This window comes from Crocodylus siamensis, chromosome 2 (assembly GCF_052110815.1).
Source record: "Crocodylus siamensis isolate JL-2025a chromosome 2, ASM5211081v1, whole genome shotgun sequence".
Classification (NCBI taxonomy): Eukaryota; Metazoa; Chordata; order Crocodylia; family Crocodylidae; genus Crocodylus; species Crocodylus siamensis.
The window spans coordinates 25,741,517-25,766,766 of record NC_143396.1 but is presented as its reverse complement, the minus strand read 5'-3'; the positions used below and the strand labels follow the sequence as shown (position 1 = coordinate 25,766,766).

At 46.2% G+C, this 25,250-nt stretch overlaps 1 protein-coding gene across 2 annotated transcripts in view; it reads right to left on the bottom strand.

Moving 5' to 3' along the window:
- Positions 1-25,250, bottom strand: part of JAKMIP1 (janus kinase and microtubule interacting protein 1) — a 258,178-nt gene that overhangs the window by 81,866 nt on the left and 151,062 nt on the right. For both annotated transcript variants that reach the window (XM_090035563.1, XM_090035564.1), the window contains exons 5-8: positions 19,761-19,970; positions 18,843-18,962; positions 5,725-5,871; positions 1,023-1,163 (exon numbers count right to left, since the gene is read on the bottom strand). In XM_090035563.1, the coding sequence (XP_089891689.1) occupies positions 1,023-1,163; positions 5,725-5,871; positions 18,843-18,962; positions 19,761-19,970 (618 nt within the window). The remainder of the gene's footprint in view (positions 1-1,022; positions 1,164-5,724; positions 5,872-18,842; positions 18,963-19,760; positions 19,971-25,250) is intronic.

Genomic DNA, 25,250 nt, shown 5'->3' with positions numbered 1-25,250 from the left:
CAACACTGTTCCAGAAGATGAGTTTAGGAAAGGCATAAAATAATTCAGAATAATGATGGTAATTTAAATAGCACCTTCAATTTCAGGTATTTTACAAACTCTTATGGGAATACAATTACTTCTGGGGAGGAATGGGACAGCTGTTTCATGTTCCACAGCAACACTACAATTATAGTAGAGAATAAATAAAACTGAAAACACTGGGGTAAGTAGACAAAAAGTAATCTATAAAGATGCTGGCTGCTTCCAGTCTTACAAAAGTTAACTGTAAACTGAGAGAAGGGGAATTTTTAAAGCTAAGTTAAGCATGTGTATCTCTGACTTCATAGGTGAGTCCTGTAGGCACAGAGCCGCTGCAGAACTCGTTCTTCAGACTTTCTATAAATTCATAGTTATTTAAAGGGGCAGGGGGAAGAGAGGGAGAGAGAGAGAAAGAGATGAGTTCTATAAATGTGTTGCTCATCTGGGATGTAAGAGATTCAGGTTTGAGTCTCTGTTGAGTGCCCCCATGAATGTACTACCCACCAACACACTGGCTACTCTGACTTCTTTTTTTCATCACAATGCAAAATGGGGGAAAATAAATTATTTGAGATTTCTATTTCAAGAGCACTTTCCACCTAGTTGCAACTGTAAGAAGCATTCACAACCTCATTTCTCACACATCATCTACACTCACACCATACTGAGCCACCGGATCAATAAGTGATGCAAAGTAAACAGACACTTGCCTAATCAAAATTATTTTCAGCAGCAATAGGGTTTAAATTGGTTGTCTCCTTTTCAGATAACAATCAGGAATCTTTAAATCATGAGATAATAACTTTGTGTGATTGCAATAAGGTCAGAGATGCTTCAAAGAAGCTTGTGAATTTACCACAAAAGGAATAATTTAAAAAGCGCAGAAGTATTTTCACTTCAATACAATGCTAAATGTCATTTTGCACAACCAAAATTAACTTGACTATCATTTCAAATTACAGGTTGAATGAAGGTTGTTTACTGAACAAGGTAAATACTACCATTGTGAGATCATCAATAACATGCTGCTGTTCTATAACTTGCAATCTCAGGAATTCAATTTCTTGCTCCTCTCGTGTGTTGCTAAGGTCATTCAAGGAAGTGTGCCTCTTCAGTGCTGGCTGTGTGGATAATTTTTCTTTCTAGGGGCAAAAGAAAGCTACATTATTAACATAAAAACCTCTTTAAGTGTCTTCCCACATCACTAGGTAAAACATTCCATCTGTTATATTAATATACGAGTTTTCAGATTCATCAGCAAGTGTTCCCAGACTCACAGGCCACATCCACATGAGCGTGGATGTTTGTTTCCCGGGGCACAAGAAGCAACAGTACACTCTGTGCCACTGCTAACTGCCCCTGGAGAATGCCTGTGCCATGTGCCCTCTGGCACATGGCCAGTTACTCTGGGTGGGGTAGGAGAGACTGGGGCCAGCACTATGCTGGCCCCTGCAGCCTTACCTGGGATTCTGGGGGCCTCCCAGTGCTGCAGCCATGGCAATCCTGCCACTCAGAGGCTGGCCAGCAGCTGGAGTGTGGCTCCAGCTGACCAGGCTCTGGTTTTAGGCAGTGTACACTACCCCTACAATGTGCCACCCTGCTTTTTTGTGTGCAGGTTTTTTAATGCTGGGATCTTCCAGGGTCAAAAAACACCCACCATACTGCTACCTTGCAGCATGGAAAAACACCCGAATGTGTGGTGCTGCAGACATGTCTGCAGTGCCACATACTGCATGGCCATGGTCATCTGGACACAGCCAAAAGGTCCTTTTGCCACCAAGCTACTGAATTTACTTGCATATAAGATGACCTACAAATAATTAGATTCTATATATGGAAAGTTTATAAATTAGGTACAGAATCTAATTATTGGAGGTCTGTCTTGAATTTGTTAACTTTCCATTACTACAGCAGGGAAAATAAGCCTCGGGGGTCAGGTAGCCCCCTTGCTCTCCTCCCCCAACTTTTTTCTTCTGTAGCCCCTTCCCCCCTTCTTACTGTCACTCCCTGCTCTCCCTGAGCACATGGAAGTGACAAGAAATTTGAAAAAACTGACCTTTAAATAAACATAATGGTAGTGGTGATTTGCATTTAGTATCCATACATTTAGATCATTTAAGCTTGTTGATGCAGTTTACATTTTTTGAAACTGCTGCACGTTTTAGCACAGGTATTCCATAAATAAACTTTTAAGTAGCACATTGGCACCTTCTTATATATAGTACAAGCTATGCATGATATTAGTCCACAGCCAAAAGGTACATGAATTACCATGTACTTCATGGGGCTGGACCCCACCAGAGTCAACAGCATTTCAAGCCATTAGTGACCCCACAGCTCAGCACTGCTCAGTATATGTGTGTATTCCAGATACACCCACAAAGCGATCACATGCTAATTAGTCCCCACTCATGTCAGGAACCAGGCGTTCTTGTCATGAGTCTTGGGATACTTCAAAAAAAAATTTGCAGATGAGGCATAGGACAACCTACTCTGGCTTTACCTCATGAAGTGCAGGGCCATGCTAATCATATGCAACAGGGCTGAGAGAGCGGCTGACCGAGGTAAACTAGGTAAACTGTTTGGGGCCCCATTTGGTAATGTTTGTCAGACATTTAAGGCTGGTAAAGAAACAAGAATCATTGGAAATGGGAAAGGTGAAGCTCAGCTGTGTGCGTAGAAAGGAAATAAAAATGTATGCAGTGTAGCGGCTCACCACGACTTGAAAAAGAGAAGGACTGTGCTCAGTGGGCATTACTAAGTCATATTCAGAAGGGTTGCATATCTAGGTGTACCTCCTCCCTAGCTTGCTCCTGCGGCCCTATGGCTAAGAGTGAGAGAAACTTGGGGGCATCCAAACCCCAAGCCTCCAGGCGCGGACCTGCACATAGGATGCCTGCCAAATGATCTGGCAACATCGGAAGCCCCGGGTGGAGGTGGAGGATGTTTCCAGTAGTAGGGCCACATATGGTTCTTGAATGACCCATGGATTTGGAATCAAACTGGCTTGAAACATGAAAAGTTTTCCTTAAAAGGTGTGCTGGGTGGATATTGCAATGGGAATCTGTACAATGTAATTACAATGATGAGCTTTGGACTGTCAAATGAGTCATAGAGGCCATGGGACAGATTGGTAGAGGAATTGTGATTTTATATATTTAGAATTGTGATTTTTTATATTGAGAAGCTGGATACCTTCAAGTCAGCCGGCCCTGACAACCTGCACCCCAGGGTACTCAAGGAGCTGGCGAGCATCATAGCCCAGCCCCTGGCACGGATCTTTGAAAACTCCTGGCGCTCTGGTGTAGTGCCAGAAGACTGGAAGAAGGCCAATGTGGTGCCGATCTTCAAGAAAGGGAGGAGAGTGGATCCGGCTAACTACAGGATCATTAGCCTGACTTCTATCCTGGGGAAGATCTTAGAAAAGTTTATTAAGGAGGCCATCCTTGAGGGACTGGCCCAGGCTAACATTCTAAGGGACAGCCAGCACGGGTTTGTTGCGGGTAGGTCTTGTTTGACTAATCTCATTTCCTTCTATGACCAGGTGACCTATCACCTGGACAAGGGAGAAGAGATTGATGTCATATATCTTGACTTCAAAAAAGCTTTTGATTCAGTATCCCATGATCACCTCTTGGCCAAACTGCCCAGTTGTGGCCTTGGCTCCACCATGATCCGCTGGCTGGGAAATTGGCTTCGTGGTCGGACCCAGAGGGTTGTGATTGATGGCAGTCAATCATCATGGTCCCCTGTGACCAGTGGGGTCCCTCAAGGCTCTGTCCTGGGACCCATACTGTTCAACATCTTCATTAACGATGTGGACATTGGAGTCAGGAGTGGACTGGCCAAGTTCGCCAATGACACCAAACTTTGGGGCAAAGCATCCATGCCAGAAGATAGGCGGGTGATCCAGGCTGACCTGGACAAGCTCAGCAAATGGGCAGACGAGAACCTGATGGTGTTTAACACCGAAAAATGCAAGGTTCTCCACCTTGGGAGGAAAAACCTGCAGCACCCTTATAGGCTCGGCAGTGCTACGTTGGATAGCACTACAGAAGAAAAGACTTGGGGGTCATCATTGACCACAAGATGAACATGAGCCTCCAATGCGATGCTGCGGCTAGTAAAGCGACCAAAATGCTGGCGTGCATCCATAGATGCTTCTTGAGCAAATCCCGGGATGTCATTCTCCCCTTGTACTCGGCCTTGGTGAGGCCGCAGCTGGAGTACTGCGTCCAGTTTTGGGCTCCACAATTCAAAAAGGATGTGGAGAAGCTTGAGAGAGTCCAGAGGAGAGCCACGCGCATGATCAGAGGTCAGGAAAACAGATCTTACGATGACAGGCTGAGAGCCACGGGACCCTTTAGCCTGGAAAAGCGCAGGCTCAGGGGTGATCTCATGGCCACCTATAAGTTTATGAGGGGTGACCACCAGGATCTGGGGGAACGTCTGTTCACCAGAGCGCCCCAAGGGATGACGAGAGCGAACGGTCACAAACTCCTGCAAGACCGTTTCAGGCTGGACATAAGGAAGAATTTCTTTACTGTCCGAGCCCCCAAGGTCTGGAACAGTCTGCCAGCGGAGGTGGTTCAAGCACCTACATTGAACACCTTCAAGAGTAAATTGGATGCTTATCTTGCTGGGATCCTATGACCCCAGCTGACTTCCTGCCCTTTGGGCAGGGGGCTGGACTCGATGATCTCCCGAGGTCCCTTCCAGCCCTAATGTCTATGAAATCTATATATATATATATATATATATATATATATATATATATATATATATATATATAAATACATATTGTGTTTTAGTCATGCTCACTGTTGGCTGCACTTGATCAACTTAAAATTGGTTTCCATTACTGAGCACATGCTGCTTTTGGCAGCAGTTTAATAATAAACAATGTATTTAGTGAGGTTTCCTTGTATGCAAATTTAAGACAAAGGACTTTTCCACCCCCATGTTGACTTGGGGGGGGGGGGGGGCGGGAGTCCTGGCCTTACATTTGAATAAATAAGGCAGGGGTTGGCAAAATGTGGCCCACGGACAAGATGCAGCCCACCAGGCCATTCTATCTGGCCTATGGGCCCCCTAAAAAATTTAGAAAATTAATATTCATCTGCCCCTGGCTACCTGTCATGCAGCCCTTGATGGCTTGCCAAAACTCAGTAAATGGCCCTCCACCCAAAATAACTGCCCGCCCCTGAAATAAGGTAATACTTAACATAGAGAATGCGTGATACCACTTATGAGATTTTAAAATAGAACAGAAAAAGCACTGGAGAACATACTCTAGGGAACAATCCTGTATTCCCAGGTAAGTAGACTAAAAGATATAATAGAGCAATCTCTTTCCCATTTCTAATATATATTAGTTCAAGGTGAAATTTGACAAATACATCTATACAAGTCCAACTCTACACTGAAGCTGATTTTCACTCTCCATTTTTAGAGCCCCTAGTAGTCTTCACATATTAAAAGACAACTGCCTATATTCTTAATCAGTGTGGTTTAATACAAGACAAAGCAGAAAGAAATAAAACTGTTTGATTTTAGGATGCAACAAAATTCAAACACGCTATTAGTAACATTCACACCATTCCCTGGCTCACATTCTGAAACATATAGTTACTGTACATGGTGCTATGAATGGGAAGTTGCTTATATAAGGAGACTTCTGGTAGGTAAGAAAGAGTTGCTTACTAGTTCTACATTTTCCCTTGAAAGATTTTTAATTTTTTCTTCCATTCTCTGGATACACTGCAACATATCATCGTTCTTTTTATTCATCCTTGTGTTTTTTTCGACCAATGGTTTCAGCTGACTTTCTGTCTCCCGAGAACGTTTCAACTGCAAAAAATTAGAAAATCAAACCAAGTTTAACAAACAAGACAATCTGAGCTACAATGACCTGAATGACGACAAAATACTTTAAATTTTCATCACTTCATCTTTATTTTTCTCTCACTTACTCAGAAACCCTTTCTTCTGCTTACTGTCAAGGGATGCATGGTATTGCTGAACTGTACTGCATATATCTGAGTAAAAATAAATGGCAAGAATGGAGCATTAGCTAATAGCAGAGGTACCTTTTCTTCTGAAACTGTAAGACACCTTCATTGCTGAAGTTAATCATTGTTCCTTGCTCTCTGAAAGCATCCACATTTCACTAGGTCTCTTGATAAACTGACATTTTACATATATGCCTCCTAGAATTGATTAGATCTTTTGCAGAGAATGCAGCATGATAACCACTGTTCAACCATTTTTAAATCTTTTATTAGATATATACTGCTTTTCCTTACTTTAAGAAAATTAAACCCAGTATGTAATTAGAGCAATCAGGGAATCAGCCAGAGGGCACCAATTCCATCTAAAAGTTCTATTGACATTTTCAAGCTGCTCAATTTTGCTCCTGTGGTTTTATGTTAGGCAATCATCTGGGATAAATTGCTGACCTTTCTCTCGATTGCAGGTATTCAACAACTAATAAAAACAGATGAAGTAAAACACTGGACTTTTTTGTTACTAAAAAAAGAGAGAGTTATTTTTTAATTGTACACATTTTTGAACTGCTTTAATTGAAAATTCTGAAAAATAACATTGTTCCTGAATGGATTCAATGAACATTTGGTTTTTTGTTTCAGGGTAAGGGAGAATAAAGAACATATTTTCTCATAAAAATTTAATTACAGCAGTTTACTGAAGCAACTGGGTCTATAAACATGCAACTTCATCTGCCAAAATATTTTTTCTGTCTAAAATATGTTTATGATATTTTAATGCACTGCCCCTAACATTTAAGGGAAAAGGGTAAGTCATATGTCTAAAGAAGTGATCAGGTTACTAAATACTCTCCCCTTTATATTAGATAAAAGGAGTAAGGTAATGTTAAAATGGAAAAAAAACAACTAATGAATAGAGGAAAAATAAAAAATTTGGTTAAGAGTAGAAAGGATATTATGTATCAATAACTAAATACCAGAAAAATTACTTGCAGGATCACACTACCTTACCCAGACCATCAAAATATACTTATACTAAATAGACATGTATCATTAAGTATCACACCAAAAAAACCCAAATTGTTCTGTATTCTAAATTGTTCTTCATAAAACTACTTGAAGACAAAGGGTTGTTGGTTGTAGCCATGTTGGTCTAAGGACATAGGCAGACAAGGCTCTTTGGGTAGATGAAATATCTTCTATTAGACCAACTATATAGTAGGAAAAAATGTTCTTTGCAAGCTTTCAGGCACAAACACCCTTCTTCAAGCACAGGGAGACTCTGCGGGGGTTATATAGTTTCATAGTTTCTAGGGTCGGAAGGGACCTGAGCAGATCATCTAGTCCGACCCCCTGCCATGGCAGGAAAGACTACTGGGGTCAAATGATGCCAGCAAGGTACTCTTCTAGCCTCCTCTTAAAGACCCCCCAGGGCAGGAGCTAGCACCACTTCTCTTGGAAGCTGGTTCCAGATCCTAGCTCCCCTGACCGTGAAGTAGCGCCTCCTGATATCTAGCCTAAATCTACCCTCTCCCACCTCGTGACCGTTATTCCTAGTCACTCCTGGCAGTGCTCTGGGGAACAGGGACTCCCCCAGTGCCTGCTGGTCCCCTCTGACTAGTTTTGTAACAGGCCACAAGATCCCCCTCAGCCTTCTCTTGTGGAGGCTGAACAGGTTCAGGTCCCATAGCCTCTCCTCATAGGGTCTGCCCTGCTGCCCCCTGATCATGCGAGTGGCCCTCCTCTGGACCCTCTCCATGCTGTCCACATCCCTCTTGAAGTGCGGTGCCCAGAACTGGACATAGTACTCTAGCTGCAGCCTGACCACTGCCGCATAGAGGGGGAGGATCACCTCTTTGGATCTGCTGGAGATGCATCTGTGGATGTATGACAAGGTGTGGTTGGCCTTCCCGACCGCATCCCCACACTGCCAGCCCATGTTCATCTTGGCATCAACGATGACTCCAAGATCCTTTTCTGCCTCTTTACTGACGAGAAAGAAGTTCCCCAGCCTGTAGGTATGGTGCTGGTTCTTCCTCCCCAGGTGCATCACCTTGCACTTGTCAGAGTTGAATCCCATCCTATTCTCATCTGCCCACTCCTGTAACCTGTCTAGGTCCGATTGCCTATTCCTCCCTTCTAGCATGCCCACATCCCCACACATCTTAGTGTCATCAGCAAATTTGAACAGGGTGCTTTTTACCCCCTCGTCCAAGTCACTGATGAAGATGTTGAACAGTGCGGGCCTGAGGACCGAGCCCTGCGGAACCCCACTGCCCACGTCCTTCCAGGTTGAGAAGGACCCATCCACTACCACCCTCTGGGTGCGGCCCTCCAGCCAGTTGGCGACTCATTTGACTGTGTGGGCATCGACACCACAGTCCCCCAGTTTCTTAATAAGAACAGGGTGAGAGACAGTGTTGAAGGCCTTCTGAAAGTCCAGGACGACTATGTCCATTGCTATCCCTGCATCTAAGGATTTGGTGACCTGGTCATAGAAGGCCACCAGGTTGGTCTGACAGGACCTGCCTCTAATGAACCCATGTTGGTTGCCCCTAACCATACTCTCCTCCACTGGCCCCTCATAGACATGTGTCAGAATAATTCTCAAAAAGCTTGCCCAGGATTGAGGTAAGAGTAACTGGCCTATAGTTTCCTGGGTCTTCCTTCCTCCCCTTTTTGAAGATGGGAACCACTCTACCAGTCCTCTGGCACCACACCAGAGCACCACAAGTGCTTGTACAGCCATGCTAGGGGTCCCGAAATGACCTCAGCTAATTCCCTCAGCACTCAGGGGTGGAGATCTCCCAGACCAGCTGATTTGAATACATCCAGTCCCTCCAGAAGTTCCCTAACTAGTTTCTCACTAACCCTAGCATTAACCCTAGCCTTTAAAAGCCGTGGTTTGACCTAGCTTCCGGCACTTGGGAGCTAGGAGCAGCGGGGAGAGGAAGGACACAGGCACACATGTGTCTTATGCACACGTGTGCCCCCTTACCTGACCCGGAGCAGAGGCGAGAGCAGCAGAAGCTAACCAAGCAGCAGTGGGGGCAGCAGCAGCTGATCCCCCTAAGGTAAGTGGGGCAGAGGTACCAACGCAGCAGAGATGGATCCGGAGGGGAAGCCCCCCCGATCCCTCTTAGCTGAGCTGGTAGGGAGCCGCGCTCCTGAGCCGCACAAACAGGCGCAGTCTGTAAGAGCGTGCCAGCGGGGGAGCAGGAGGGGCCCAGAGGCCAACTCGTGCTAGCACAGGCCAGCAGACCCAAACTCAGCTAGAAACTCCTACGATGGTGTTGACACGGAGTGCTACCAGGGTCCCTGCCTTCCCGGGGCTTGTCTGAGGCCTCCACCCAGACAGAACCGATGGGGGGGCTGGCGTCCCCCAACCCCCTGGCCTGCGGGAGCTGCTCAGCAAGGCCTGAGGGGGCAGGGACTGGAGACCCCCACACGGGGGGCCCCGGAGGCGTGGGTGAGGGAGCGCCAGGAGGAGGTTAGCAGGCTGAGGGAAATCAGGGAGGCAGAGGAAGAAATTGACAGCTATTTTCTTTCCCTGCACGGTTCTACGACCAAGGAGGATGCACCTCAAGATGAGCCCTCCACTGCTAAGTGGCAGACGGTCACCTCCCGTGCCAGGGCTGCTCGAGACACAGCAGCACCAGTTCCTCCAGTCTGGCTGGAGAACAGGTATGAAGCTCTGGCAGCCCTGGAGGAGGAGGACGGAGAGGACAAAACCAGGGAGGAGGCAACTCCACGCACACCGTGTCCCGTGCAAGCTGAAGGAGGGAGGAAGGCCAGGAGGAAGAAGCGTCGCATGATTGTCATTGGTGACTCCATCCTGAGAGGTACAGAGGGCCCCATCTGTCGCTGGGACCCCTCAGCACGCAAGGTATACTGCCTACCTGGAGCAAGGATTCAGGACGTGAAAGGGATGCTCCAGACCGTAATCCAGCCCAACGATTATTACCCCATGGTCCTAGTCCATGTGGGCACTAACAATGCGGCCAGGAGGAGCCTGTAACTGTTTTATTTTTTTTCTTCTGTATAACTGCCACGTGGCACTCTCATGTTTATGTAACCTTGAAGTCTTAACTAGTAAGCTAAATGAGCGCTTTGTATTTTTCTCTGTTGGCATTAAGCTACACATGCGCATTTTGTAGATTTTATTTCTTATCTAGAAGTGTTATTTTTGCAGAAATGAAACTTATGTAAAAAGTCTGCCTAGCAATTACTATGTAAAAGAAACTATCCTATCCCTGTATGCTCAGCTTATATCATAGTTAGTGTCACAGAGGCAGTCCAACCAACATCTATAAAGAGGCAAAGAAACAGAAAACAGCAGAGATGACGACTGGAAAACTCTATAGGCCCGATCACCCTATAGACTGGTTCTCAGCCTCTCCGGCTGGGCGTACCCCAGCGAAGACAAAGGCCTCGAAAATCCGACAACTGACAACGATTCACCGTGTTACAGTTTTGTACTGTATATCCCATTCATGAGCTGTTGACCAGTTCTGGGACTACGGAGCCGGCAGCCACACCTGGCTTTGGACTTGTTCTACTGTTGGAACGCAAGGGCTGGCTCTGGAACCCCGTGAACCAACAGACCCCCTTGTATATCCCACTCATGAGCTGTTGACCAGTTCTGGGACTACGGAGCCAGCAGCCGCACCTAGCTTTGGACTAGCTCCACTGTTGGAACGCAAGGGCTGGCTCTGGAACCCCGTGAACCAACAGACCCCCTTTGTATCCAGCATACTGTAACTGAAGAAACATCGGAGACTCCACTCCTCGACTGCCTCTCATTGTAGCTTAGACAGCATATCTACGCTCGCTATACTTGTATTTACTGCAGCTTCGTTCCAACCGGCCTCCCCTCTTATTCGTAAGAGGGTGAGGCCAGGTGAGTGAATAAAATCTTTTTGTTTTATCCTATATCTACTCTGTAATAACTTCTATTACTAACATCCCATCTAAATGAGCCATTGACCAGTTCTGGGACTACGGAGCCAGCAGCCGCACCTAGCTTTGGACTAATTGGCTCCGGCGGGCTTTAAACTAGGCTCGTCAGGGGAAGGGGAAGATGAGGGCAGAGGAAACATGAGACTACCAGACCAAACAGCACCCACAACTACAGGCTAGCCCAGACCAACAAGTGAAGTGAATAAACAGGTAAGAGATAGGGGCCAGGGTAACGCTGGGACTAGGGGGTCAGTACACACACCCACAGGAGGTGTATTTCTGTTAAAGCCTCAAATGCCTATACACAAATGCTCGTAGTATGGGCAACAAGCAGGAGGAACTCACCCTCCTGCTGGCTGATACCAGCCCGGACATAGTGGGGATTACGGAAACGTGGTGGGACGCATAAAGCATATTGCTGTTAAAGTATACACCTCCTGTGGGTGTGTGTACTGGGACGCAACACATGATTGGGCGGTGAATGTCAAGGGCTATAGGCTGTACAGGAGGGACAGGATAGGAAAGAGAGGTGGGTGCGTGGCACTCTATATTAAGGAGGAATACACATCCTCGTTAATTAGCAAGGAGTCAGGGGAGGGGCACTCTGAAGTGCTTTGGGTTAGAGTACAAGGCAGTCAAGGGGAAAGAGACTTAACAGTGGGAGTCTACTACAGACCTCCCAACCAGGGAGAAGAGCTTGACCAGGAATTCTTGGGTCAGCTCACAGAGGTAGTGAAGGCTAAGGATGTGGTAGTCATGGGGGACCTGAACTTCCCAGACATCTGCTGGGAAGAACAGTCAGCCAGGTCTGAACGCTCACGTAGGTTCTTGGCCAGAGTGCAGGACCTCCATATAACCCAGGAGGTGCACAGCCCCACCAGGGGAGACGCCTTGTTGGACCTAGTGATGGCCACGGGTGATGACCTGGTGAGGGGGCTGCGGGTGCTCGACCACCTGGGCGACAGTGATCATCGCCTGCTGGAATTCACCATCCAGTGCAAGGTGGCAAAGGCATGCAGTAAGGCAGCGGCCCTAGATTTTAGGAGGGCAGACTTCAACGAGCTAAGGAGGATAGTTGGAGAAGCGCTGAGGTCTCGGAGGGAAGGGGAGCCAGGTGTCCAAGGAGAGTGGTCGCTCCTTAAGGAGACGATCCTCCAAGCCCAAAGGAAGGTAATCCCAATGACGATCAAAGGGAGCAGGAGAGCACACAAGCCTCCGTGGCTCACCAAAAGCATCCGGGAATGTCTCCTTGCTAAAAAGGAGGCTTACACCCAATGGAAGGAAGGGGTCATCACCAGGGAGGACTATTCTGTAGTTGCTCAGGGATGTAAGGGGGTAGTTAGGAAGGCCAAGGCAGAGATGGAACTGAGACTAGCTTCCCAGATTAAGGACAATAAGAAGTCCTTTTTTAAATACATAGGGGGTAAAAAGAAGGTCCCGGGTAATGTGGGGCCCTTGCAGGATGCGATAGGAAACTTGGTCGTCACACCAGACGGCAAAGCTAACATGTTTAACGATTTCTTTGCCTCCGTCTTCCTAAGTAGGGACCAGAACAGCCACCTCCCTGCTGAGCCCCCCTCGGGCCCCGAGGGAGGCACACCTGGGCCATGGGTTAGCGAGGATTTACTTAGGGAGCTTCTGGAGGGGTTGGACGTATTCAAGTCAGCTGGTCCGGATGATCGCCACCCTAGATTTCTAAAGGAACTGGCCCAGGTCATTGCAAGTCCCCTGGCACAACTTTACGAGCACTCGTTGTGCTCTGGTGAGGTACCGGAGGACTGGAAGAGGGCCAATGTGGTCCCCATCTTCAAAAAAGGCAGGAAGGAGGAGCCGGGAAACTATAAGCTGGTTAGTCTTACCTCGATCCTAGGCAAGCTGTTCGAGAAAATTATGCTGGCACACATCCAGGAGGGGCCAGCAGGGGACTGCATGCTTAGGGGCAACCAACATGGGTTCATCCTGTCAGACCAACCTGGTGGCCTTTTGCAATCAGATCACCAGATCATTAGATACAGGGGTAGCAGTGGATATAGTCTTCCTGGACTTCCGGAAGGCTTTTGACACTGTCTCTCACCCCGTTCTCATTAAGAAACTGGGGGGCTGTGGTGTAGACACCCACACAGTCAAATGGGTCACCAACTGGCTGGAGGGCCGCACCCAGAGGGTGGTAGTAGATGGGTCCTTCTCAACCTGGAAGGACGTGGGCAGTGGGGTTCTGCAGGGCTCAGTCCTCGGGCCCACACTGTTCAACATCTTCATCAGTGATTTGGATGAGGGGGTAGAAAGCACCCTGTTCAAGTTTGCTGATGACACTAAGATGTGGGGGGATGTGGGTGCACTAGAAGGGTGCAATAGGCTACAAGCTGACCTTGACAGGTTGCAACGGTGGGCGGATGAGAATAGGATGGGGTTTAACACTGATAAGTGCAAGGTGTTGCACATGGGGAGGAAGAACCGGCACCACACTTACAGGGTGGGGAACTCCCCTCTTGCCAGCACGGAGACGGAAAAGGATCTTGGAGTCATCATTGACTCCACGATGAACATGGGCCAGCAGTGTGGGGAGGCAGTCAAGAAGGCCAACCGTACCTTGTCATGCATCCACAGATGCATCTTGAGCAGGTCCAAGGAGGTGATCCTCCCCCTCTGTGCGGCACTGGTCAGGCCGCAGCTGGAGTACTGCGTCCAGTTCTGGGCGCCGCACTTCAAGAGGGATGTTGACAGCATGGAGAGGGTCCAGAGGAGGGCCACTCATATGGTCAGGGGACAGCAGGGCAGGCCCTATGAGGAGAGGCTACGGGACCTGAACCTGTTCAGCCTCCAAAAGAGAAGGCTGAGGGGGGATCTAGTGGCCTGTTACAAACTAGTCAGGGGGGATCAGCAGGCATTGGGGGAGTCACTGTTCCCCCGAGCACCGCCAGGAGTGACCAGGAATAATGGTCACAAGCTGGCAGAGGGTAGGTTTAGGCTAGATATCAGGAGGCGCTACTTCACAGTCAGGGTGGCTAGGGTCTGGAACCAGCTTCCAAGAGAAGTGGTGCAGGCTTCTACCCTGGGGGTGTTTAAGAGGAGGTTAGATGAACACCTTGCTGGGGTCGTTTGACCCCAGTATTCTATCCTGCCACGGCAGGGGGTCAGACTAGATGATCTGTTCAGGTCCCTTCCGATCCTAGAAACTATGAAACTATCCGCTTTGGCCTTCCTGACTTCCCCACCACATCCCTGAGCAACCATAGTATAATCCTCCCTGGTGATGGCCCCTCCCTTCCATTGGGTGTGCACCTCTTTTTAGGTAGGAGACATTCCCAGATGCTTTTGGTGAGCCATGGGGGCTTTTGCACCCTCCTGCCCCCTTTGATCCGTGTTGGAATTACCTCCCTTTGGGCTTGGAGGATCCTTTCCTTATGGGGTGACTTCTTGGACACCTGGCTCCCCTCCCCTCCGGGACCTCAGTGCTTCCCTGACTATTCTCCTTAGTTCATTGAAGTCCGCCCTCCTGAAATCTAGGGCTGCTGCCTTGCTGTAGGCCTTTGCCACCTTGTACTGGATGGTGAATTCCGGCAGGCAATGATCACTATCGCCCAAGTGGTCGAGCACCCGCAACCCCCTCACCAGGTCGATGCCGGTGGCCAGCACCAGGTCCAACAAGGCATCTACCCTGGTGGGGCTGTGTACCTCCTGGGTTAGATGGAGGTCCTGCATTCTGACTAGGAACTTACGTGAGTGGTCAGACCTGGCTGACTGCTCCTCCAAGAAGATGTCTGGAAAGTTCAGCTCCCCCATGATGACCACATCCTTTGACCCAACTACCTCCATGAGCTGACTTAAGAGTTCCTGGTCTAGCTCTTCCCCTTGGTTGGGTGGTCTGTAGTAGACCCCCCACCATTAAATCTTTCCCCTCAACTGCCTTGTATTCTATATCATAGAACCCTAGAAAGTTAGGACTGGAAGGGACCTTATGAGGTCATCTAGTCCAACCCCCTGCTCAAAGCAGGACCATTCCCAACTAGATCATCCCATCCAAAGCTGTGTCTAACTGGGTTTTGAAAACTCCCAAGCAGGGCCATCCCTAGGGTGCCGCGAATCGGGGCAACTGCCCTGGGCCCCGCACTTTGGGGTGCCTCGTGGAGCTGGGTGGAGCAGCGGATCCATGTCCAGCTGCTCGCTACCCTCCTCCCCCACTGTGGCCCATGAGATCAGAGCAGGGGCAGGGCCTGAATAAGCTGATTTGCCCTGGACCCGCACCCTGCTCAGGCTGGCTCTGCCCCCTAAGTTTGGAACATTCTGGGTACCTCTCTGGGTAACCTGCTCCAGTGTTTTATTACCCTTGTAGCGAGAAATTTCTTCTTAATATCCAACTTAAACTTGAGACTGTTGCACCTTGTTCTGTCATCTGCCACCAACAAGAATAGCCTAGCTCCATCCTCCCTTGAACCCCCCTTCAGATAGTTGAAGACTTATCTCTTCATGTGTTCTCTTGAATAGAAAAGCTGTCAGAAGGGGGCATGATTCTATTTCAATTTACTTCCGTTTACACTAAGGTAACTCCATTAATTGCACCAGCACTAATCCTGACTACACTAGTGTATGCACGAGGGTCAAGTCCTTAAACGTTTCTAAGCAATCTATTAATTTTCCTAGCTGAAGTGCAGGACAAGAACTGCATCATGCTCTGTTTTGATACATATTCTTTTAGAACCTATATTATAAAGTTTTCTGCTGACAGACTACACAAACCAGCTCAAAGGTTTCAGTGAAACTTGGAGTGATTTTTAGCAGGGATTCATTCTGTGAAATTCTTACTGCTGAGCAATCCACACAAGATGCCCTGTGAGGCAAAGCATGACATGTACAAGGGATAGAGAGGTGGGCATGGGAGGGGAGATGCTCTCTACTAGAGAGTACTGCCACCACACTGGTAAGGGCCATATAAGCATTAATCACCTGGGAGAGATTGACAGACAGAAGTTCTACACCTAAGAAAGAAAATTGCAGAGAACAGAGAGGATAGACTTCACAGTTACATAGTTGGTTGGGTCAGAAGAGACCTGAGCAGATCATCAAGTCTGACCTCCTGCCACAGACAGGAAAGAATGCTGGGGTCAGATGACCCTGGTGAAGTGTCTATCTAACCTCCTGTTAAATACCCCCAGGGTAGGAGCGGGCACCATTTCCCATAGAAGTTGGTTCCAGATCCTAGCCACCCTGGCTGTGAAGTAGTGCCTCCTGATATCTAGCCTGAATCTACTCTCCATCAACTTATGGCCGTTATTCCTAGTTACTCCCAGTAGTGCTCGGGGAACAGGGACTCTCCCATTGCCTGCTGGTCTCCCTTGGCCAGTTTATAGACAGCCACCAGATCCCCTCTCAGCCTTCTCTTTTGGAGGCTGAACAGGTTCAGGTCTCGTAGCCTCTCCTTGTAGAGCCTGCCCTGCTGACCCCTGATCATGCGGGTGGCCCTCCTCTGGACCCTCTCCATGTTGTCCACATCCCTCCTGAAGTGCAGTGCCCAGAACTGGATGCAGTACTCCAGCTGTGGCCTAACCAGTGCCGCATAGAGGGGGTAGATCATCTCCTTGGACCTGCTCGTGTTGCATCTGTGGAAGCATGACAAGGTGCAGTTATCTTTCCTGACCGCATCCCCACATTGGTGGCCCATGTTCATCTTGGAGTCTATAATGACTCCAAGATCGTTTTCTGCCTCTGTGCTGACGAGAAGGGAGTTCCCTAGTGTGTAGGTATGCTGCTGGTTTTTTCTCCCTAGGTGCACTACCCTGCACTTGTCAGTATTGAAAAAAAACGTAATGACGTTCTAATCTAGCATTTCAAAAATATTGAAAAAATACTGAATTGATTTTTTTCCTGTTACTGCAAACAAGACCATTTTTCATGTCTGTCACATTTTGTGATTGCAAAGATTAAGTCAGGAAATTCAATGCATGAGTTATATATGTGTTAAAAGGCAGCATGTAAACTATCACATATAATTTGATACAACGTTATAACTACAAAAACAAAATATATTTCTAAAATTATCACACATCTTTGAAAAAAGAGAGGCCACATTTGTCTTTTCTATATTTTGCAAACCATATTCATAGGATTAGGTTCCTTGGTCATGTCTTTACGAGTTAGCAACATTACTAGTCAGTCCAGAAGATGATAAAAAAAGAAGTTGGGGGGTGGAATCAGTCACGAAACCTTTTCCAACAATGAGTTTCTAATGATAATATCCCCCTCTTTCACACAAAATAACAAGTAGCAAGACAATCAACAATTCCATCCTTGTCCCTCAATGAAAATGTAGTGGACTTGGAAAAGACCGCTTCTCCCTCTCTAAATTAGCCTTTTCACACTCCATATTTGATTAAATGGTATGGCGCTTAGTATCTCAATAGCAGGAAAATTACTCTGGGAATAAAGAAAACTTGTGAATTCACATGTAATCACTTTTCCTTTTAAAAATCATACTTTAGCATTTTTTTTTTGGAAGGCCACTAGTACTAGTTCAGGGTAACAGGACTAGCAGCTTCCTAAAGGCCTTGTTATATGGTAACTTTAGGTGGCTTCTGGAGTTCTGAACCCTGGACCGGCTGCATGTTAACACTTTTCTAAGGGACACGTTATTCAGCTTAATTTTACTCCAGGGCAATATTATCTTTAATGCTACACTTGTTCCATTAACTTATGGCCACTCTCCACAGCTTTTCCACCCAAGTTGAAGTCCTCCAGCACCCCAGGAGGCAGTGGGCAAGTGGGGAAGCTGGGGCTCAGTGCCTCACCATGAGCAGAGTAAGTCAGTCCGAGCCAAGGGCACCACTTCCCCGCCACCACACTCACCAGCTCTACCCCTGGCTCAGCTCTGGGAATAGAGCTATCCCATCTGAATGGGGGTTTAGGGGGAGGAAACATACTGCCTCCTTTGATGCGAGGACAGCTGGCTCTGCTCCTGGAGCTGAGCTGGGAGCAGAGCCATTGTCAGCACCAAGAAGCTGGTGCTGCCTCCCCCACTCGGACTGGATGGCTCTGCTCTGGGAACTGAGCCAGGAGCAGAGCCAGTGAGAGCGGTGGTGCCTACCCAGGTCGGACTGGCTCGCTAGAGCTTGGAGCAGAGCCAGTCCAAGGGACAGCAGGAGGCACCGGGGCTGTGGTACTCACACTGCATGGCAGAAGCAGTAAGACTGTCCTTCCCCTAGCTCCTACTCCTGCCTCTGTTCACCAGGCATCTAGTAGCTAGTCACAGCTATACAGGTGAGGGACAGTCAGAGCAGGTTTTTTGCCTTACCGTTTGACTACTTCACTAAGTTGATTAACATCTGTTTGGCTTACAGGGTAAGGTTTGACAAGGCCATAAGAGACGCATGTATTTATTAAAAAGAAAGAGACAAAGACAACAAAGGTTAATTAAAAGAAAGTAATTTCTTGAGGGTCTCACAATATTATGTGGGAAAAAAAACCCTGAACATCTCTGTACAAGCTATTGGCAAAGAGTAGTGAAAGATATATAAAAAAAACAGAAGAGAGAGAACAGGAAAAATAAACCAAGTAGGAAGATTAAAAAGAATTAAAGATTTCTTCTACATGTTCTAAGTATGGTTTAGTAGACCCAAACTGATGTTAAAACTTTGCTTGAAAGCACAACCGTCTGGATAATATTATGCCACTTCCCTGGCAGGCAAGTTTCTTTGGGTAGATGTGATATCTTTTATTAGAAGAACTTTTTTCCAGCTACTTAGTTTGTCTAAAAAGATATTACATCTACCCAAAAAACCTTGCCTGCCCAGGTCCTTAGACCAACACAGATAACATCAACAACCTTCCCTGTAAATTCCTGTAAGTTACCAGATGTGTTATTACCAATTCATTTCTTTCATCTGCTAAAAGGGTATTTCTGTCTTCCAGTTTCCGTATTACAGCATTCAGTTCAGCAATTTTTAGCTGAAATCTTCGCACATCCCGCTCATCCAAATGCTGCTCCTATAAGAAAAAAAACATACCAAAAGAGGATTTTTCATTTTTCAGAAAGTTAATTTACTACCCAGAAATATAAACTTGGATCAGAGTAGTTGAAGTTAACATTCTGTGTATGAACCTGAATGGGAAATACACAGAGAAATATTTCTGTGCATTTCTATCAACGATTTTAAAATATTCTTTAAATCAGCACAATAACTGAAGCTATTTTATGAAGACATCACATATTTCTACAAAATAACAAATGTTAGTAACCAGAATAGTAATTCTTGGTTCACAGTTAAATAAATAAATAAAGCTAAACTTGTATTGTTTAAAAAGTCAGTCATTTATTACCATTATTCTAAGCCTCACACCAAGATTAATAAACACATGCTTCTAAAATACATTAGTGCAAGTTTTTGAAGAGGATAAGTACTTACATGCTTAAACATGCATTGTCATTGTATAAAATAGCTCATACTCAAATATATGTCTGAAGAAAACTAATGGTTTGTTACCATAACTGGAAAAACATACTTCTTCAGTTGTGAATAGCCTCAGATGTAAATCTCACTCTTTAGCTGAATTCTACATATTTACGTGTTTACAATTCAAGCGTTTAAAAAAGATTCTTTGAAATTCAGGAAGCTCATGGAATTTTAAACAAAGAAAAGAGAACAGAGCTATTTGTTACTATGACCATGTGACACAGAGCCATTATTGGTACCACAGTCCATTCGTGCATCTGCAGAGTAGCCAGAGACGCAATGAAAGCGGAGAAAGTAGGTGTTCAATTTGAAGAATACTTGGTTAACTTACTGGACTGCCCATCATTTCAGTGATATCGCCTATTCCACCAGGAAGCTCTTTCTTGGGGCTGCTGTGGTACCGCTCTGCCTCCTTTACTTGGACAAGTTGTTCATCCAAAGCTTCTTTCTGAAGCAGCAGCTTTTGTGTATGGCCTGCCTGGACTCCAAGGTCCTTTTCCAGAGCCAAAATCACTCTGTCTTTGCCTTTTATCTCATCCATCTGGAAAGGAATAAAAGAAACTAGGAAGCTCTGTCACATCTTTAAGTATTTACAACAGACAGCAAACATACCCACCTGTCAAAAACCTCACTATATGTGGGGGGGTGGGGAGGCAGGATGGGAAGGGGGGCCGTGGGATGTCATATGTATTGTCTTGAGTAAGAAATACTCAAGAAAGCAGATGCAATAAAGTCTAGGAAAGTAAAAACGAGCTTTATTTGAGGATATACAATTTCTGTGATTAAAAAAACCAAAACAAAACTCTCTTTTATTATATTACAGAAAAGCTTTCATTGGGAAGCAGAGGGCTAACAAAGCTCATGTACCACTTAATCCCACCTAAGCCTTGTGCTCAGGTGTAAGCGATACATCAACCTCATGTTGGCCTTCCGCATATGTAGTGCTATCTCATGTCCGATTAATTTGTTCCATGGACACAATCTATTAACGTAAATTATCAGTGCTTAATCTGAATTTCCTCAACATTCGAGAAGCAAATTGTATACTTGCTCCCTGGTCATAGGATTCAAATATGGATTATTCTTTGTACATCATGAAAAATAAAATACCTGTATTATCAGAGCACCCAGGGTGAATAAGACAGTACTTCAGGAACCACAGGATAAGAAAAGAAAAAAAAAAAAGAAGCAGCCATAAACATTTCTCTAAATCCCATCTACAGTTACCAAATTTGTTCTCAAATTTAAATACAGTACTGTCAGACAAATTGCTGTAGCTAGCACAGGGTGTGTTCCTCACAGTGTTAGTGTTAAACTGACTATGGTAACACTCCAAACACTTGGAGAAATAGCAATCTGCAGCAGTTACTATAGAAACAATTTTCTAAACAAGTATGCTAACCTTGCACCATATCTTTATTGGGAGTGTAGTGCAATTCTTTTTCCCTAGGGTAACTAATTTTCCTTGCTCCACCAACATAAGCCCCTGGGATTTCAGTTTTCATATTCATATGGAATATCAAGCCAAATTAAGAACCCATTAAGTTATACCATATGTATGATTTTCTTTACTAAAACCCTACATTAAGAAAACATTAACCTTTCAAAGTCAAGTGCTAAAACATTATGCAATTCCAGAATGAAGGTTGTCCTTGGAACCATATCTCAGTATCCTTGTGTGTCTGCATTATGGTACAGTTCTTTATTATGGTGACCACATACTATTTGCTTCCCTCTGGCTCCCTGCTTTATTGCATTCACAGGCTAAACAGTAAATGAAGTATGGCTGTGTCAAGGATCAAGCTGGTGCAGAACGCCGATTGTCTGAAGCAAGTGGAGGCATGATCCATGGCATCAGCAAGGACAGACTTGTAGTTTACAAACTGCACTGGGTCCCAGGAGATCCAAATTTTATTAGCATCTCTGCCATATACTTCCTGTGTTCCTTGGGTCACTTATAGCCAGATCCCTGTTGACCTTGTAGGTCTCTTCTAGGTGGAATTTAGGCACCTAAATCACAAAAAAAATAAATAAATCCTAAATTGACCCCTGCCCATTAGGTAAAAAACTATCTAGATTTTCTAGGTACCTCTATTTTGACCTGGGAATATCTCTGGTCACTTAGACTTCAGTTACTATGCATGCTCAGTAGCAATCCAAATCAGTTTCCGACAGGCTTTACTCCTTAGTGTCTAATAGGAGTGTGCAAAATGGGCTGTATTCAATTCAGATTCAGCCCTAATTGGTGATAGCAATTTGATTCGTTGACTCAAATGGCTGTCCCCGATTCAATTTGGCTGAAGACGAATCTGAAGATTCAATGTCAATTCGGAGATTCACCGATTCAGCCACAGACAACTTTAAATGTTTTTTCTACATGCCTCAAGGTACCAGCCATGGCTCATGAATGCTGTGATGGTGGAGTGGATGGAGCATCCCACAGGAGCACCGGGGGGGGGGAGAAGGGGGGCATGCTTGGCAGCGAACCCGGAAGCAGACTGGAAGTGCTTCTAGTCCACTTCTAGGTCTGCTGCTGAGGGACTCCCCTGTGCTCCTCTGGGACGCTCTCTCCACCCCAGCATCTCAGCATTCACGAGACACTGCTACCTTGAGGTATGTAGAAAAGAACAGTTAAAGCTGTGTCTACGTCTGAATCACTGAATCTTTCCAAATCAAATCAGAGGGTTCTGATTTGATTCAGAGACATTAAAGCATCTCCCGATTCAATCTGGATTCAAAGATTTGGCCACTGCATCAGGCTGAATCTTCACTGAATCGAATCAGTGACTGAAGTTTGCCCAGCCCTAGTGTCTAAGCTTGGTAGAGAGCTTAGATACTGTGGTACTAGAATGGCACTAGAGGAGCCCAAGGTGTTTAAAGTGGGGGCAAAGCTCACCCCCACTGTGCATCTGCATATGCATTTTACTGTGAAGTTGACTGATTGGCTCCAAAGTAAAGTATCACAGTCTATACATGGGCAGATATTAGGCCACAGTAAACTAATTACCTCCATAGATTTCATAGACATTAGGGCTGGAAGGGACCTCGGAAGATTGAGCCCAGCCCCCTGCCACAGCGGTAGGAAGTCAGCTGGGGTCAAAGGATCCCAGCAAGATAAACGTCCAAATGTTTCTTAAAGGAGTCCAGAGTAGGTGCTTACACCACCTCTGGAGGCAGTTTATTCCAGGCCTTGGGGGCTTGGACTGTAAAGAAGTTTTTCTTTATGTCCAATTTGAAATGGTCTTGGAGAAGTTTGTGACTGTTCGACCTCTGAGAGAGTCCAGAGAAGAGCCACGCACATGATCAGAGGTCGGGAAAACAGACCTTATGACAACAGGCTGAGATGGGATAGACATTGCTTGTGCTTTCAGGATCGCTCCCTTGAGGAGCAACCACTCATCCTGAACTCTCCTCCCCTTTGGTTCATAGTCCCTTAGGGCCTCAACAACAAGCCCCCGAGTTTGTCAAAGTTAGCTTTCCTGAAGTTGAGGACTTCTGCATTGCTGACTGATTTGCCAGCTTTACAGTGGATAGTGAAAGTGATCAGCTCCCCTTTGTCTCCCAGCTTCCCTTTGAACTTTAGGTTGCCGACTAGATCACCCCCCATTGCCAGTACCAGATAGAGCAGTGCTTTGCCTCTTGTCGGTCCATAGACTTCTTTAGTCAGATAGAGCTTGTCCACACGTGAGGAAGCTTTAGTCAGATTTGGCTGAGTGCTCTTCCCACGAGATGTCTGGGTAGTCGATGTCTCCCATGACAACCATGCACTAAGTGTGCAGCCACAGCCAGTTCCTTGGCAAATTCCTGGTCTAGCTCTTGATCCTGATTAGCAGGTCTGTAGCAGACTCTTACCATTGTGTCCCTGCTCTCCCTGCAGCCACACAGAGTGCTCGTTCTGAGAGACTCCCTCCTGAAGGCTCAATCTGCTGCCCTGACCCCTTAGCCCGGGAGGTTGTCTGCCTCCTGGGAGCCCACATCTGGGACATAGCTAAGAGGATCCCAAAGCTCATATGGCCCACTGACCACTACCCTATGCTCCCTATCCATGTGGGCATGAATGACACAGCTCAGAGCAATCCCAGCTGGGTCATGAGAGGCTACAGGGCTTTGGGAGAGAGGCTTAGGGTACAGGTGGTTTTTTCCTTGATCCTCCCAGTTTTGGGTTACAGGCTGAGAAGAGAGAGGAGAGATTGTGTAGACAAAAAGGATGCGTGTGTACCTCTCTATGTCAAGCTACATGTCCCTGCAAGCTGACATTGGCATCCAGAGTGATCCACTGGAGACCCTCAGCGTTAAAATCCATGGTGAACATGGCACAGGGGACCCTTGGGGTGCAGCATGTGGCCATCCACTTGTGCTGCTGGTAGTCTGGCTACTGCTGTGACTACTTTCCCTAGGGCTCACTGGCAGGGCCTTGGGCCCTCCCACTCACCCTCCTGCATGAACTCCTGTGCTAACTGTTGGGGACATTCCTATCTTATGTCAGAGTATTTTGCTACACGAAAATGTACATGTAAATGCTGGCTGGAAGCACCAGGGGTCTGCTCCACCCCAGTACAAATTGCTGCTGTCCTGGGCGAATGTGTAGACACTGCTCCTGGGAGCAGTTTACTCTGGCTCAAATTGCTACAGAGTTTATTGCATTGCATTAATTTCACACGTAGCTGCACCCAGTGATGCTGAGGGCATTCATGCAGCTCTTTACAAAGTGCAGTTCTTGCACAAAAGTTCTTGCCCACCTTTTGCCAAACAGTTTTCTGGTTAAAACGCTCACCTAGTTGGGAAGACAGGTCTTAGGCCCTCTTCCACTTGGAGGACTTAAATGTACTTTTCTTACTTCCCAGGAGAGTACCTTAGCCAGCATGCAGGGCAAGCTCTCGCCTCCACTTGTGCTTCTAAACCAGAATCCTATGGATTGAAACCTAAGACTCCCCTTTTCTAAGGTGAGCACCCTCCACATCGTCTACAGCAGTGGTTCTTAACCTTTTTAGTTGCAAAGCACTCCTCATTAGACTCAAGACAGCCCTCAGAAAATGCCAACTCATGGTTTTCATGGTTTGTTTTTTGTTTTTTTTGTTTTGTTTTGTTTTTTTACTACAGCAATATAATTGAGAAATTCTTCTGTTGCAAAGAATTCAGAAAGACAGGATGGAATGTTTTAACACTATGATTTCCTATTTGAAATCTCTGGGTTCATTTTGTGAACCATGTTTACATATCTAACAAGGCTAAATGTTGTACATTACTGGGGCACCCTTGAAAGGATGTCATGGTATCTTGGTTGAAAGTCACTAGTTCATAGAGTCATACCTCCTCTCTTGCTTGCCGTCTTTCTGACACCTTGAATCTTGCATTCTTGGATGCTTAGTGGGCTGGCTTTAATAGGAAGGATAAAGGGAGACTCCATGCCAAACTGTGCTTCATGCTAATTTAGCCCATACACCGATATGCAGCACCACCATAAGGTTGATCAGCTCCAAAGGTTGAACTCTGGGAGTTCTGAGGGAATAGTGGCACCTCTGAGCTAGTTTCGGTTCCCACCCTGTTCAGCATCCAAGCACTAAGAGGTGCCCAGGTTTCTCTAGTCATTGTATCCCAGGTGCCTGACCTTGTTGATCTGGATCACCCACCTGGCACAAGATGCCTATATGTGGTATTTACAAGATCCATCTGAATGCAGCCCTTAATCTCACATCAAATAGAAAACATGGGTATTAAATTTACCAACCTCACTGGCTGAGTAAGCACAGATTGATTAAGGTCTATGAAGCTCTCAGCCACTCTGGTAAAAAAAAAGGCATCAAGAAACACTTTCTTACTC